The 16375-nt window shown below is 49.5% G+C and overlaps 1 protein-coding gene across 1 annotated transcript; it reads right to left on the reverse strand.

Annotated features, from left to right (window-relative positions):
* Positions 1-944: 944 nt before the first annotated feature.
* LOC118103411 (A disintegrin and metalloproteinase with thrombospondin motifs 5) lies at positions 945-15266 on the reverse strand. Its single transcript, XM_035150326.2, has 8 exons — positions 13939-15266; positions 7349-7481; positions 6857-7024; positions 6050-6333; positions 4413-4596; positions 4157-4332; positions 3893-4068; positions 945-3799 (listed from the first exon to the last, which is right to left on the reverse strand). The coding sequence occupies exons 1-8, from the start codon at positions 15028-15030 to the stop codon at positions 3130-3132; spliced, it is 2883 nt and encodes a 960-aa protein (XP_035006217.1). The 5' UTR covers positions 15031-15266; the 3' UTR covers positions 945-3129.
* Positions 15267-16375: the final 1109 nt, after the last annotated feature.

A 16375-nucleotide genomic window follows, 5' to 3' on the forward strand; every position in this document is an offset into this window, starting at 1 on the left:
GAAAGTCCACTCACAGCAACGAATAAACTGCTTTTACGCACGTATAGTTTGGACGTTTTTACGCACAGCAAAGCTCCAAATCTATATAAATAATGATCAAACAATGGAGAATATAATGTATTTAGATCCCATCAATTAACACAATCAAGATTACTGTGTTATTGGTTTAATTTTCTGACCAAGTGCAGAAATATTGGCTGGATCCTGCTTCTGCGTACTTTGGCCTCACTGACAAACATCAGCCTCTGAGGGGGCAGATCTCTGAAGTCCACCTTAAGAGCAACAGGTCACTAAAGTGTACAGTTGTAGTTCCATCATACTCCAGCAGATGGCAGACGAGCAATGCAGAGAAATATCCATGACTTAAGTGGAACATTACACACTTCACACCGGCAGGGGGCGCCTTTGCATCACATTTAGATGGATATCAATTTGCAGAGCTGTAAAACAGAGGCCACTCGCCGCCAGGGGGCAGTATTGGTACAGAAATGTGCAGTGTGGGGTCATTGGGTCAAGTTCAGGAGGCAACAAGCAGGTGATGCTCTGTGGTTGGAAATCAGTGCTTTTATCTGACAACTGCTAATATTTCACACCACAAATGATCAGATGATACATTTTGTGACATTTTAACCTACATCAAATTTATAAAGTAATTATATGTGATATGAGAAACAATATTTATTGATATTTTACATGTTTTATCTCCTGTAATTCTGAATTTATCTTATTTTCCTTGAGCCTGATGAAGGCAACCCCACTGATCCCTGTGATTTCACCATTGCAGTGTGATGCATATTTAATTTAAACATGTATTTTACTTTATATGCCTGCCACTTTCCTCCCTGCGCATTACAGGCAGGTTTATTCATTTCCTGTTTGGTTCCAAACAGCGAAATTTTTATATTTCAGTGCAACAACAAACACAAACCACACAGAGACAAGAGTATTTAAATATATAGATTTTATGTACATATATTCATGTGGATGGCTAGAAAAAAGAAACACTATATTCTTACAAAGGAATGATTCTGCACAGTCAAATTCCTAAGTTAAATAGTAATTTGATACAAAATTAGTATAATAAATAAAACTCATCTCATTGTTCTGTTTTTATTCACACATACCAGTTGTACAAACAATAAATTACAAGTTCAGTGCTGTGTTTCTGTCGTTCAGCGAGAGGGGTTTCCCCCCTGGAAGAGTCAAAGTAGGTTGTGTGAATGTGTGTGTGTGGGTTTGAAAAACTCACAATGGTTGTACCTGATGGATTGTTTCAATGTGTGTGTCTGTACGTGTGAAACTCGGTGTAAATATGGTAGATAACTAACACATATATGAAAGATCTAGTCACGTAAAAAAAAGTCTACATTGTGTAAATAACTGTGAATGTGTGAGGCAGGAGGAGAGCGGATTGTACGAGTGGTTTGTTGGTTTCTGCTGCACAGGAGGCTGATGGGGGAGGTTTGCCAAACTGGGAAACACGACTGGTGCCAGAAGATTGAACACAATCAGAACTACCGGTTTCTTTTAAGTCCACTAGGTACACAAGCAACATTAACTTGTAAAGCTGAGAACTGAGGACATTGACCAAGTATTCATTTGAAGTACTTTTTACTCTAATGCAAATTTCAATGATCTTCTATATATTGTCTTAAACAGTACATTAGTGTTAGTTAAGTTCATCCATGGTCATATTACTGCCCCGAGTGGCACAATATGAATTGTGGTATTATGGCAAACTCCACCCACCAGGGTTGAAGACGAGTTAAAGGGATGATTAGCAAATACAGGATGTTTGAGTAAAATCGAGGAATGAACGATTAAAAGGAAACGGAGAATGAGTTGAGTCGCAGAAGGACAGTGACGCCCGCCTTCGTGTCTCTCTTGCTGTCGTTGCGAGTTTCCAGGGCACACGTTGTCAAATTAGCATAGTTTCCTAAACAGATAAACAGACAAACTAACACATATTGACCGCCACAAAAAAACAACAACAAACAAAAACACATGGGGGCAATAAACCTCCCAGCACCAGCATAATAACCAATACAAGTGGAACTGAGAGTGAAGAAGCTCACACACACACACACACACATTCGCACACACACACAAATCAAGCATTGCCCCAAATCTGATTCATCATCAGCCTCCTTAAATGTTAGGGAGTGTCATGGTTACGTTGCCCCTCCGTTGATTTCACCGTCGTTGAGTTGGTCCCCCCCCCCCTTTTTCTATCCCATCACACCAAGCTGCAGTTTCTTGGTACGACCGATAAACTCCCAGGATGCAATGCAACATCCGTTAACCAAACTGTACTGTTACCCTGATCCAGCACCTTCAGTCACAGAGTAGCTCTTAGAAATATTTACAGGAAGAACATTGGTAGGGAAGCAAAGGAGATCCCTGTTGTCATCAGGCTCCATATACTCCTTGGCCATAGGTAGACTTTTATTGGTGTTTTTGTTCATTAGCGTAAGTTGCCACAGATTGTTTCCCACCCGGTGATTCCACATTTTCAACATTCTTCCCGTAAACAAACCTTTTCATGCTTCTCAGTCACTTAAATGACCCAAAACGCCCCTAATATGTAGTATAGCAGTCGTGGAACAGGGCAGGGTCTACAACCTGCAGGGCTCTGGTCTCAGACGCACCCACGACATACGACAAAGGGGTTCGACTCTCACATACCCACAGTGATTAGAACACATGGAATAGCATTAAAAAAAGACACACAACATGCATGCTGTTACAGGGCAACACACACTGAGCCTCCAGGGGTTCGGAGGTAAAGACAATCAGTTGTTGTCCGTGTGGAAATGACATGCAACTCAAGTTCTTAGCTATGCCAGGGCAACACCTGTCTCTGTGGTATACGGAAACTGTCCTGTGGTTCCCACCGGTAGCCACTAGGACTCCAGGACATTCCTCTGGCATATAGTCGGGTACATCCATGCCAACGTGTCTTTGAGTGTCTGTTGGACGGGTCCAAGCGCCAACATTCACAGTCCAGTTTAAGGTTCCATGTCTTAAATTCATTGGTCCATTCATTGGTCCTACATCCCACTGAGCCCGAGCCTCTAAAATGTCTCTTTCTCGTCTTACGTAAATCTGTTTTCCCCCTCTCAGGCCTCCTCAACATTTCTTCGCCAGACAGTGTTTGAAGGCAGAGGGGCGAGCGCCCAGAATGCATCCTTTGGACAATTTCCCATCCTGGTCCTTGCACTGCACTGTCCGACTCTGCCAGCCAGTGTCACACGTCCTGGAGCAGGTCATCCAGGGACCTGTTACCCACCGGGGCCCTGGGGCTGGGGTTGAGGGACCTGGAGCTGTCGTCGGCCCCGGGTCCAGGACAGAGGATGTGGTGCTGGTGGTGGTTCTTGTCGTGGTGGAGACTGTCGTAGTGCTCGGCGAGGTGGTTGCCTTCGGGACGGGGATGAGCGGAGCGGACGGCGGCTGCGGGGCTGTCCGGCGCGGCATGAAGAAGCTGTAACGAACATCCAGGGGCTTTTTGGCGTCCGTGGCTAGAATCTGCACCACCAAGGCTTCTTGGAGAGCCCCGGGGCCCATGCTGTGAAGCCATTCGTCCCTTTGGCTCCACCCGCTGTAGTTGAGCACCGAGCCGATGAGCGGGATGATCGTCTCGGAGGTGGAGATCATGAACTTGCCGTTCAGGAGGTACTCGCCGTTGGGCCGCCGGAGCGCCAGGTAGGCGGTGTAGCGGGTCTGGTCCTTGGCCTTGTGTTGACGAACCTTTACGTGGGTGGAGCCCGCGGGGATCTTCACCACATCGGTGTAGCCCTTACTGTTCGGCGAGAGAGGAGAGATCAGATCGGTGCATAAAATGGAGGAAACTATAGAGCTGATACAGTGTTAACATGTGTAAGTGTCTTCTTACCTCTTCTTTGTGAAGTTGCCCATCACACGCAGACACCCAGTGCTGTCCCCCCCACATATACCGCACTTGTCGAACTGCAGCTTGGAGCCGATGATGCCGTCGCAGCCCGTCCGCACACACTTCCCCTTCACGCACACCGAGCTGCTGTACGGACGACACTCCGTCCCCTCGACCACCTGAACACACACAGTCACGATGTCATCCCTCACTTTCTTTTTTCCGTTTCTTCAGGGAACACACTGCACCGGTGTTTAACTGACTCACCCTCTGAGCGAACACCACGTAGTATCCCGTTCCTTTCGCTCTGCAGGTCAGCTTGCAGACGTCTTTGGGGAGGACTCCCGCGTATTTGGGCACCCACTCGACAAAGGTCTTCACCCCTTTAGGATCGGTCTGGGGGCCGTTACGCACCTCGCACTGCTCCTGACGGAAACTCTTATCTGAAGAAAACACGTGATATATTGTGTCAATCACCCTGTTGTGAGATTATAATCATGTGTTCTCAGGCTGGTGCACTCACTGGATGCGGGACACGTCGTGACGCTGCAGGACCGATAGATGGCCCTCTTCCCGGTGCAGAAGCGCCCGTTGTTCCGCGGCGGCGGGTTGTTGCACAGACGCTGGGCGAACTGCACCCCCCCTCCGCATGTTCGGGAGCACGCACCCCAAGAACCCCAGGAACTCCAGCTGCCATGGTTGGACACCTGGGAGAAGGAGGAGGAGGAGGAGTGACAAGAAAAAGGAGAGGAGAGGGGAAGATGAAAGAGGAGATGCGGGTCAGAAGGGGGCGACAGCAGAGGAGAGATCAGAGAGAAGATGATGAAGAGGAGAGAAAGAGAAGAGAAATAGAGATGAGAGGGGACAATTAGCGCTGATCAGACATGTTGGAAGTTACTGGCCAAGCCACGTGTCACAGAGAGAAGCCCCGTGGAGAGAGATCAGTGATAAGGGAAAACGAGGCCTGCACTGTGGTTGTGGAAAGAGACGGAGAGAAAAGGAACGAGGCCAAACTCATGTGATAATAACTCCAATGTGTTTAAAGCCACAGCTCACATGCCCCCTCCCCTGAGGAGCAGAAAACCTCAAGGAAACGCTCAGTCCTTATTTTGGGTTGATTTTATAATCCTGTAGCTTCTTTGGAAACAAGCTTTTCATTGATTTCCACTGCTGATACTTCTTGTTTCCACAAGTAAAAGCTGTTTAATCTGCAGTAACGCTGAAACAAATGTATAAAAGTTTCAGTCTGAAACGAAGGCGGGTTTAATGTCGCTCTGAGCCACAAACTGGTCGTCACGCGGCGCGGCGGAACACCGAGCCAGTCAGAACTTGGCCGGAGCGTGTGGTCGCCGGCCAAGGATTGAGTCCAGACTCTTCAAAACTCGTGTGACAAATAAAAGTAAAGAAAATATTCTTTCGCTGTTTCCTGTTCTTTCACTCTCTTTTCTCTCTCTAACACACACACACACACACACACACACACACACACACACACACACACACACACACACACACACACACACACAGTGAAAACAGCTTGCCAAGGGCAGATTTGGTGCTTTAAGTCGTCCAGGCCAAATTCAATTTAGATCTGCGTAAGTGAGGCCAAGAGAACAAATAGCGTAGATCAGCAGTGGCATAAATAAAGGAGACCACACAACAAGGAACCAATAACGTCTTTGCTTCCATCTGTTTCTCTCTTAGTGGATGTGTACTGTGTATTTAGGTGTAATTTCATCCCCTAAGTTGTGTCTCAAGCTCTTTTTCCTGGATATTCAAAAAGAATCCAGTGTTGGGAGGCAGGTTATCTCGGCTGTCTGGCTATGAAGGATGACTCCAGAGCGTGTTATCTTTTTCATATATACTTTATATACCTGCAAGGTCCAAGATGCTTGAAAACACTAGGTGGAGTTATGAGCCACGTTCTTTATTCTTCATCAATAGGGTAATGCATGTTATATTAAAACCAGCACTTATGTATTTCACCAAAAGACACATTTAAGTGCTTTATCTCTTTCAGTTCGTTGTCGTTCTCTTTGTCTCCCACGGATAAATTTGTACATTGTGCTTAAAATATCTTGGAACTATAAAAAGTGATCTATTTCTGATTCGTCTCCCCTTGATACCTCCTGTCTCCGTCACCTTCTGCCTCCCTCTTACCGAGTAGTGTCTCTTGCGGGTCTTGTCCACACACTTCCCCTGCAGGCAGATGCGTCCCTTCCCGCAGGGCGTCCCCTCCACGGCCGGCAGCTTCTTGGTCAGACACACCATCTGCCCCTGGCGGATCACTGCGCACCACAGCCGGGAGCACACGTCCATGCCCGGGCAGACCGTGTACTCGGGGCCGAAGGCCAGGCGGCACTGGCGGACGGCGTCGTAGCTCTGCCCCGGGAGCTCCTCGGGGCCAAGGAGGGGCTGGCGAGGAGAATCGAGGAGACACTCGGCTGTGGCAGAGAAGAAGAAGGAGGGTTTTCTTAAAGAGTCCGCTACCTCTTGGTGCTCCAGGGCATGTAAAAATCTGTTATAGTCTTTACTGCAGTCAAGCCAGAAACGATGCATGCTGCTACATAAATTATGCCGCCAGCGATGGCACCGCTTAGCAGAACGTCAACAACAATGCTTTATGGCCGTCATGAAAGACACTTCCTGACAAATCGGAAACGCAAAGTATGACATGTCTTGATTTCCTGCGAGCAATTTGCCTCTGGCTGCACTACATCTGCACTCTTTAACATTTTAATGGGATTGTAAATTCGAGATTACATCTTTGCTGGGTCGTAAAAAGCTCGCAGTGATATGTACCGCGGGATAACATCCATCACGAGGTCAAATTCACATGGAGGTAAGTTGTGGAGGGAGAAAATAAAACCTCTACTCGCTGGAAAAGGTTCTCGCTATTAACGGGATGGCAGATGTTTGCAAAAACCACAAGCGCCTTTATTGCTCCACACTTCCTGCCACGCTCACCGTTGCCGTCATCGAAGAAGTCGGTGATGGTCGCCGAGGTGCAGCGGCTCCAGGGCTTGGAGGCGTCGATGGAGGTCAGGATGGAGGACATGAGCCGCTTGTCGCTGTTCACCCCGAAGCGCTCCTCGCAGAACTTGGAGTCGTCGTGGGACAGGCCGAGCAGGTGACCTGGAGCAGAGAGAGAGAGAGAGAGAGAGAGAGAGAGAGAGAGAGAGAGAGAGAGAGAGAACGTTACAGTCACATAATGTGCAGAGTTTCCTTTGACAGAACAGGACTCGCCTCAGGTTTGCACTTGCTGCAAGAATGAGAAAAGAAAACATACCGATCGCTCAGGCATCAGGTGCGAAACATCAGACAACACGCACGTGATATTAATCAGTAAGAGAGAGACGCACTGACAAAGTGCAACGTGCATGCCCCGGCTAGTCTGGCTTGTGTGTAGATACGTGTGTGTGTGTGTGTGTGTGTGTGTGTGTGTGTAGCCATGCCTACCTATTTCGTGTGCGACAGTGAATGCAGCGTGAAGCCCGTCGTCCTCGATGACGGCGCAGCTTCTCTCCGGAGTGCAGATGGTGCCCACATCCGCCATCCCCAGGGTGTCGCAGGAGTGGTGGCCGCAGAGGTCCTGGACAAGGGAAACAAATTATCAAACAAAAAAAACATTAAATTCAGCAAAAGACTGGGGAAAAGATTAAACACCCTCCATCCCAAGACGCCAAATAATCTATATAAATCATAACTGTTTCCCTTGAGGCATTGGGGAAATATAAGGCTCAATACATTTTTCATTCCTGCTCTGGATTCATCACTGATCTTCCATCCTTCCCTTTAAAAAACAATGTGTTTCTACTTTCTTTAAAGCTGGTACCATGTTTTCCACAGTGCAGAGCTCTGCCTCTTTCAGTCCTTCTTCCTGCAGTTCAAGTTGACTTCATTCTGGTGAAATCTGAGATAATTGGTGATGAAGAAGTGTAAAATTGTGATGACACTTAATAAAGGGAGGCATATCCTCCCTCATCCCTCTTTCCCCTCCAACTATTCCAATATTATTTTCATCAAAACAGGATCCAGAAATCAGCTTCAGAAACAGTTTACTACACCTCCCATAATGCAACCTGCCTGTCATCGATCAAGCCTCCCGGACGAGACAGAAGACATTACACAACAGTCTTCCCTCTCTTTCGCTGTACTGACTCTGATGAGGAAAATTGGATCAGTGCCCCTTTAATTTCGAACTTCCTTCCTGTGCCTCCACCATCTCTCTCTCTCTCTGTGCCTCACGGGGCGCCGGAGTGCACGCCATTGATCTTTGTTTTGATTCCCACACATGTCCATGCAGTCGAGGCCTCGGGGGTGCGCAGCCCGTCCCCGCTGAGTGCACGGATCAATCGCCTCATCAGGCTGTCACATCCGTGCACACGCGCCCATGCATGCACACTCCCCGGCGCAATGCGGTGCAACAAGTGCACGTAAATGTATGATGACACACTCGCAGGCATGTGCACATCTACAAAAAAAGGGTAAACACATGTATGAACACACACACTGTCACACACACACACACATATGTCCTGTGGAGAGGATGAATCGTCATGACAGGCCTGCTGGGTCATGTGTGTGAAGCGCTCAGGGGAGGGTGTTTACCCGTTCTGGGCCGATCGGTTTGGAACAAACTGCCTTGTGTTCGGTGCTCACACACATGACTGACTGGGTGGGACCACCTCTCTCTCTCTGTCTGTCTCTGTCTCTCTCTGTCTCTGTCTCTCTCTTTCTCTTTCTCACACACACAGATGCACGCAACTATAAGTAAGTACATGAAAATAAATGGGTGCATTCTTGAACATACAAAACATATGTAAATGCAGGCATAGAGCACCTTACTCGACACACACACACACACACACACACACACACACACACACACACACACACAGGCCGACTGAATGAAACTACTCCTCCGTGTCTCTTTACTTTTCCCTGTTTGTTTTGAATCAGACAGCGAGAACATATAGAGACGCTTTCCCTCATATTTCCACTGTTTCTCTTTCCCCCTGTTTCCCACACTCTTTCACCTCTACACCTCCGTCTCATTTATTTATTCATTCATCTGCGCACAAGCTCTCCTATGAGCACAGTTTTTGCTTCTCTCTGTTCTTGTATACACAGCTTGCGCCCGGTGCAGCGCAGAGAAACAAGCTAATCTCCTATTAGGAAAGAAAGAGCGACACGTGAAAATGACCCCATAACTCACATCCCTATCTACATATAGTTTCCTTTCTTCTCCTCTCCTCTGTACTTTGTTTTCATCCAAGGGCCTCTGCACATGTAAAGAAAACAAGGGAGAAAGGGAGGGAGGGAGAGAGAGGGAATTTCAGGAAACAGGCGCAGGGTCGAAAGGATGGTGGAGGGTGGGGGGGAATGCCGGAAATTAAGAGAAGAGTTACAGAAATATTGGCAGAAATAACAGGGGAACAGGTGGCAAGCTGGTTGTGAAGGTCAGGAGACGATCAGAGCTGAGCATGTGTGTGTGTGTGTGTGTGTGTGTGTGTGTGTGTGTGTGTGTGTGTGTGTTACAAGACCACTTGCAGTCTAAGCCAAGGTGAGTGTTAAACAAACAGCCAGCCAGACTCAGACTCAGACACACACACACACACACACACACACACACACACACACACACACACACACACACACACAGTAAAATCCCTCTTGCAGAGCGAGTCTAGCTCCCTGCAGGATGATTTCAGCAGAGCTGCAAGTCAAATGCAACAAAAACCAGAGTTTCTACCAGTGATGGACCAGTTGTCAAAGTGAATAACAGACGCTGGGTTATTACTTGATATTTGGCCAGTTTGATTCATCAGCTACATGAGACACGATTTGGTTATTATACAGTGGGGGAAAGAAACTAGGTACTTCACTTGAGAATTGGACTTGAAGCCCCTATGATCAGTATTTTTATATTAATAATGGATCAACATGAGTGAAAAGTGCAACTTTACTATTTCGGTTCACCCTCACCTAACAGGGGGTACCACACTTTGCATTATGTCAGTGGAACCAGGCATGTGCCGTCGCATTGAAACCAGCAATGTTGTTAAGAGCATGATATTGAAGGCTCCAAGCGAGCAACAGCAGGAGAGATGTGACATCAGATTCACACGAGGGAAATTTCCGATTACGTGATTTTAAAGGAGAAATCAGGACAAGTTGAACTGAGGTAATTGTTCTACTTTTCAATGCATGGAAACATGAACCAGCCTGAGGTTAGTGCTGAAAGGAAACGGGAGAGCAGCTTAAAGCCAGTGGTGCAGGCGAGGCTCATACTGAACTCTCTGGCCCAGTTGAGTATGTGGACAGGATCCACGGATCCACGGAGCTGTCCGCAGGTTGTCAGCATGTGCCTGGCGAGGCAGAGCATGTGTGAAATATCAGGGGCATTGAAAACAAATAGAGGGAGTAGCTGCGATGGGGGCGAGGGCTGGGAAATGTACACTTAGATGTACAGAGGGAGGGGAGGAGAGCTCAAGTGCTAAACACAGGTGGAGGAAATGGATTGTGTATAGGTGCAGCAGTGTTTCATAAGTCTCACGATGACCTTATCGTGTTGTCGTTTGACATTTTCTATCAGTAACTAAGCAGATTTGTCACCGAAGGTTTGTTTGGACATGAACGTCACTTTGATTAGTTTATTTTTTATCAATTAGTATACAAGACAAAATATCTTATCTGAAATTCCCACCTGAAAAGGTGTTTTTCTTTCAAAATGAATTGTAAACATTGCATTTTCTTTGCTTCTTTGTTTTTTCTCTATTTCTCTGGTGCGATGTCTCAGCATAGTGAGCGAACAGAATTTCATTGGAATCCACTCATGCACTTGTTGATTTTCCTTTGGACGTGGATGTCAGCGAAAATTATAAATGAAAAATGTGAAAAATAAAAAAGATAATGTCTTATGAAATACTATACTCTATAGGATGTGCGAAGTGAAAGTGGCCAAATGTGAACCCGGGTTGAGAAGGTCAACACATCAACATTATAGTTGTCTCAAGTCCCTGCGAAGCGATGTCTCTCCAAATATTTGAGCTGCTGCAGAACACACATGTATGTCAACATCTCCGCGGCGCTGCAGCTCCCTGCGGCCGCCTTACAGTGGAGCTTTGTCCGCTGCTGTCCGAGCGCACAACAAGTGAACACAGCCATGCATATAATTTAATGTTCCCATGTACACACTCAGAAGACCCCATCCCCCCACCACCCCCCTCCTCAATGTGGCCTGTTGTTTTGTTCTGGTGCTGGTATGTGTGGAACCGGGTGTCACCGCCACACGGGTCAGCTCACTGCGGGTACGGAGGAGGGGTGGGTGGGGGGGTTGGAGTAATTGGACCCGACCACAAAGAGAACGGTTCCCTTCAACCCTGTGCACCCCCCCCTCCCTAATGTGGTCTGACTCCACAGTCACTAAGTCTTCAGTCAGCTCCGGTTCTAGTTCAGCAGACGACAAAAATCCCTGTTATTTACTCCAGAGCCGCTCGAAATGCAAAGAGGAAAGAGGGCGTCTGCGGCTATTAAGTTACCTCTGACATTCAGCACAATGGAATACCAGGCGGGCCCTTCTCCTATTACACATGTGAACCGAATCTGCAGCACATCCAAGTTTGTCGCTCTTTGTTAATGCGGCAATTTGCACCACAAAACCAAAAGTATCCAAAAAAACCTCCTTTTCTCTTGCAGCTCAGAATGAGCTCCCCGTGCCAAACGAAAGTTATTTCCTCAGTGGCTTTCTGTCAGTGGAAAACTTTAATGCTTCTATCCTGTTTGTAAAATGCTGCGTTTTGTACAGGAATAACGTCAAAATGAAATGTCAGCGTCTCCACCTTCTATGTTTTTTTCCTTCATCACACGTTTGCTGCCATGAGTGGAAATCCCTCAGGAAAACGACTCTGCGGTTTCTTAAATTCCACTTTCCCCTCAATCGCACCAGGTGTTTAGATGTCCACAACCTCAGCACCGCTCGTCTGCCTGGTAGCGCCAAGTTGAGCCCTCAGCCAAAAACACAGCATTCTGATAGTAACGGCCTTTAAGTGCAAAAAGCCTTTAGAGGTCAAAGTTAAAATAGGGTGGCGGCTGCTTTCCTTGGCTTAAACGCTCACCTCTACAGTACAAAGGTCACGACCCTGAACTCAAGTCATGCAACAGCAATGTGCTTACGCCGCTTGCACCAAATTTAGCTGCAATTACTCTCATTTGTTGTCAACAAGTGCCACAGATCAGAATCGCACACCCACCGCAGGATGCTTCTCACGTTACAACGGTTCACAGGCGATGATTACACACTGTGTTGACAGGTTTAATCTACGGTGCGACCTCCAGGTTCAACGGCGAAGGTGAGATGTGTGTGAAGGGAAGCGAGGAGACAGCTTTATGAATCATGCAAGTGCTGCGGCAGGTGACACACTAATTAATTGGCGAGTGATGTATTGTTGAGGTCGATGTGAGATAAATGTTTGAGGCGGAGGCTGCAGGGTGATCATGGGGAATTTAAAATGAAGACAGTTCAAGTAGAGAAGAACTCACAGTAAACAGCCTGTCATGTTTCATTAGAGCTCCGTGTCCGTGTTACCTCGGCCCTCCTTTCCGGCTGCTTGAGGAGCATCCACATAACTGTTTCCTGCGCTCCCTGCCAAACCCACCTAATCATGGCACCCTCTTTCTTCTCTCTGACTTGCCTGTGCAGGTGCAGCATCAACAAGGTTGGTGAGGGGCCAGGAGGTGGTTGGCACACAAGAAACTGGGCCACTTTGCCAGCATGCCAAACTCAGGTATGCGAAACCAGCTGCCCCTGCCAATGCACGACGGAGCCAAGTTGGCGCCAGAAGATCCGAGGTAATACCCCTGGTGTTTACTCTCTCGCCCAGGCCATGACAAGACCTCGCATGACTCGAACACACCGCAATCCAAGGCGAAGCGATCTGACACGTCAACTGGAGCCAACCATGAAGCCACACCCGAGGAGGTGAAAAATGCATGTGGATCTGTTGCCCTGCGGCTTTGGACCAGGCAGGGAGGGGATGGAAGAGGATGAAGGAGGGGAGAGAGATGGATCGTGGGGTCGGTGAAAGAAGGGATAAATGAGTGTGGTCTGGGTAAACGCATGGCTTCTCGCAGGGTGGATGTGTTTGTTTTCCTGACAGCTCCCAGCCCCAGCTGACAGACACTGGAGAAGTAACTGGGAAAAAATGTGCAGAGTAGAGAGAGAGAGAGAGAGAGAGAGAGAGAGAGAGAGAGAGAGAGAGAGAGAGAGAGAGAGAGAGGGGAAGTGTAGGCTTACAATGCTGGGATGTCTACCCAATTAACAACAGTTTCAAGGGAGTTTTAGACATATTTCTGCAATGCACCCAGCAGCTGATTTCAAGCCTCCTAGCCTGGGAAGAATGTGCGTGCACGGCCCCGGGCGCGCGCCTCACATCTCACAGGCTTTTGGGGCTGTCAGGGGACTGGGAGGGGAGGAGGGGGGGGGGAGCCCTGGAGACAGTGGAGCATGCCTAGAAAAACACCAGGCGCAGGAAATACAGTTTTTACGGCTGTTTTACGCAGACGTCGGCGCTGCTTTACGCACGCAAGATTCTGAAAGAAAGGAGAGGAGCAGGAAACAGAGGGATGAAGAAAAGAAATAGAAAAGAAAGGTGGATGTAACAGGGACATTGTGGGGAGCAGGTTCTGTAGTTTTCACACCTGAATGACTGGAATTCGAGTGGGGAATGGTTCACAGCCAGAATTAGCGCTTTATGAAAGAATAACACGCAGTTGGGCCATTACGCGCAGAAAGTATTAAAAGGTGACGTGTGTCAGTTGCTTTTTATTACACTGAGCGTTTTATAGGCTATTAGCAATAAGCCACCCAAGGATCAACCTGCCAAGAGCTTACAGTCAACCAGCTGCCACCACTTACTCCACCAAAACAAACCGTGGCGTCACTCCGCCGCTTTGGCACCGCACCAGCCAAGACGCGCGTAGCCGGCGCCGAGCCGAGAGTTGCGCACAGGTGGAGGAGGTGTAGGAAGCGAGGGGGGTTTGTTTACCTGCCTGGTGAAGAGGATGGCGGCGTCGTGGTGGTGCTGGTGGTCGTCGTCCAGCGGGTTCTGCTGGTTCTGCCACTTGCAGAAGCTCTTGAGCGTCGCCGCCGCGTTCTTGGTCACCTCCAGCCCCTTCTCCTTCTCACCCACCGTGATCACCTTCACCACCGACAGCCGGATGGGGTTCTCGATGCTGGCGTGCCCGTACAGCTTGGAGGCGATGGAGGCCAGTGTGAGCAGGTAGTGGTTCAGGTCCTTTCCGTATTTCTTCAGCATGGTGTCGTCGGCCACCAGAAGCAGCTCCACGTGCCTGGCGCGGGAGACCGACCTTCTCCTCCGCGTGCCAGGCTCCGGTACTGGCGCCTTGGCGAGCCGGCTCCACAGTGTCCGTCCGTGCGCGTCATGGTCATCAGTGAGCGCCTGTCTGTCCCGTCTCCCCTCCCCGCGCCCTCGGTGCCGGCGTCTCCCCGCCGCGTCCCTGCGTCCTCTGCGCCCGTCGCGCGTCCCGCAGCTCTCGCGCCCCTCGCGCATGGCCTCGAAGCTGAAGCTCTCGCGCGTGAACACGTGGAGCGCGCTCTCCGCGTCCTTGTCCTGCAGGGCGCGCACGTCATGCTCGTGTCCCTTCGCCCTGACTATAGGCGTGATGGTGTAGCGCGCGTGGTTCACGGCGAAGAAGCCCTCCAGACCCCCGCCGCAGAGGTTAAAGACGGCCAGGGACTCCGCGTTGGAGTCCACTGTGCCGCGGTACGCGCACTCCCGCTGCAAGGGCGCATGGCTCTCCCCCATCATGGCGAGCACATACTGGGGGCTGAAGTGATGCGACAGCACCGACTCGTCCCGCTCCATGTCCAACTGAAAGCGGCTCCCGTCCAGGTACAGCAGGTAGCCCACCTTCCCTCCTCCGTGGTAAATCCGGTCAACGGTCCGCACGACTCCATCCGTCCTCCGGGCAGGTGTGAGCAGCGACCCGTTCGCAGGTGGAAGATAGAAACCCTGGAAAGTGGAGACCCCGGCTCCCAGCTCCAACTCCACCGCGCACAGCAACAGTAGCCGAAACCAGAGCATGCCCCCGGCCAGAGCACCAAGGAGCCGCACCATTGTTTATTCCAACCAGACACGCATCTATGAATCCTCTAAAACGAGCCCGGGGCGTCCGAACGCACAACTTTGAGCGTCTGTTCCTCCAAAAAGCGCATCCTCCCGGTGTCCGAACCCCCCATGAAAAAGCGCACAGTGGTGACCAACAGGCGAGAAACCGTTAAGGGGAAAGAAATGGAGGAGAAAAAAAGAGCCGCAGAGAGGACCTGTGTGCAGGCTGCAGAGCACTGAGCTGAAGTTGGAGAACAAAAACACAAAGTTTGCTCTTAATAGGACCCGGAGAGAAAAAGTCCTGCCCCCTTTGCGCTCAATCACCACTCCTCCACCCCCTCTCTTCTCTCTCTCTCCCTCCCTCTCCCTCTCCCTCAAATCAGAGTTAAGTCAAGTGCTGGAGGAGAGCAGAGGAGAACAATGCTGTCACTGGAGCAGAGGGAAGAGGGGAGCTCCATCAAAAAACAACAACACACAGACACAACACAACACAAAAACAAGTGTCTGCATTCAGGACCAACACCAGTTATCTCACCTCGAGAAATGTCTCCATCAAACCAGCAGCCTGTTATTTTTACAGTTTCACCACTTTGACTCCCTTTAATAATTGAAGGCTCAAAGTCCAACAGGATCCGGCTGAAGAGTTTCTAGCAAACTAGAGGGGGGGGATAGATAATTTATGGCCAGTCCCAAATAAGAACTGTGGGAGTTCACCGTTCCCAGTGTGAGACATTTAATGGTGTATGTGTGCGTGTGTGAGGGAAAGAAAGAGGGGGAGGAGGTGGATGGAAATCTGCGAGCATGCATACAGTAGGTGCTGCACTTAGGAAAGTAAAGGAGGGAAATGTGTGGCTCCAGGTGGGAGCTGTCTCACCTCTGGGGATACGCGTGTGTGTCTGTGTGTGTGTGTGTGTGTTTGGGGGGGGCTTTAGCAAACGCATACCTGGACGGGACAAACGCACTCAGCGCCAACCGGAGAGTGGCGTCTTAAAAGTTCCAAAACACTGTTCATTTGCTGAGTCACCCAACAGCTACTACCTTCAGAGAAGGAGGGAGGTGGTGGTGGTGGTGGGGGGGTGTCTGTGTGTGTGCACTGCCGAGAGGGAGTCCTCTCAGAACCCGAGAGCAGATATTACGTTTCTGCTCCATTGCGTCAAACGACGAGAGGCCGCGTCGACTCTCCTAAAGCGATGGGCGCTTAATCCGAGGGCCCCCCCCGCCCCCACCCAGTTTTCTACATGACCGAGTGGCGCAGGGGGGATGCAGCAAGGGAGTGGGCGTGAGAGTGCGCGGGCCGAAAAACGGAACACGGTGTGCAGCCGCCGTAAGCCTCGCTGCCCCACCCCGTTCAATG

Source organism: Hippoglossus stenolepis, chromosome 24 (genome assembly GCF_022539355.2).
Source record: "Hippoglossus stenolepis isolate QCI-W04-F060 chromosome 24, HSTE1.2, whole genome shotgun sequence".
Lineage (NCBI taxonomy): Eukaryota > Metazoa > Chordata > Actinopteri > Pleuronectiformes > Pleuronectidae > Hippoglossus > Hippoglossus stenolepis.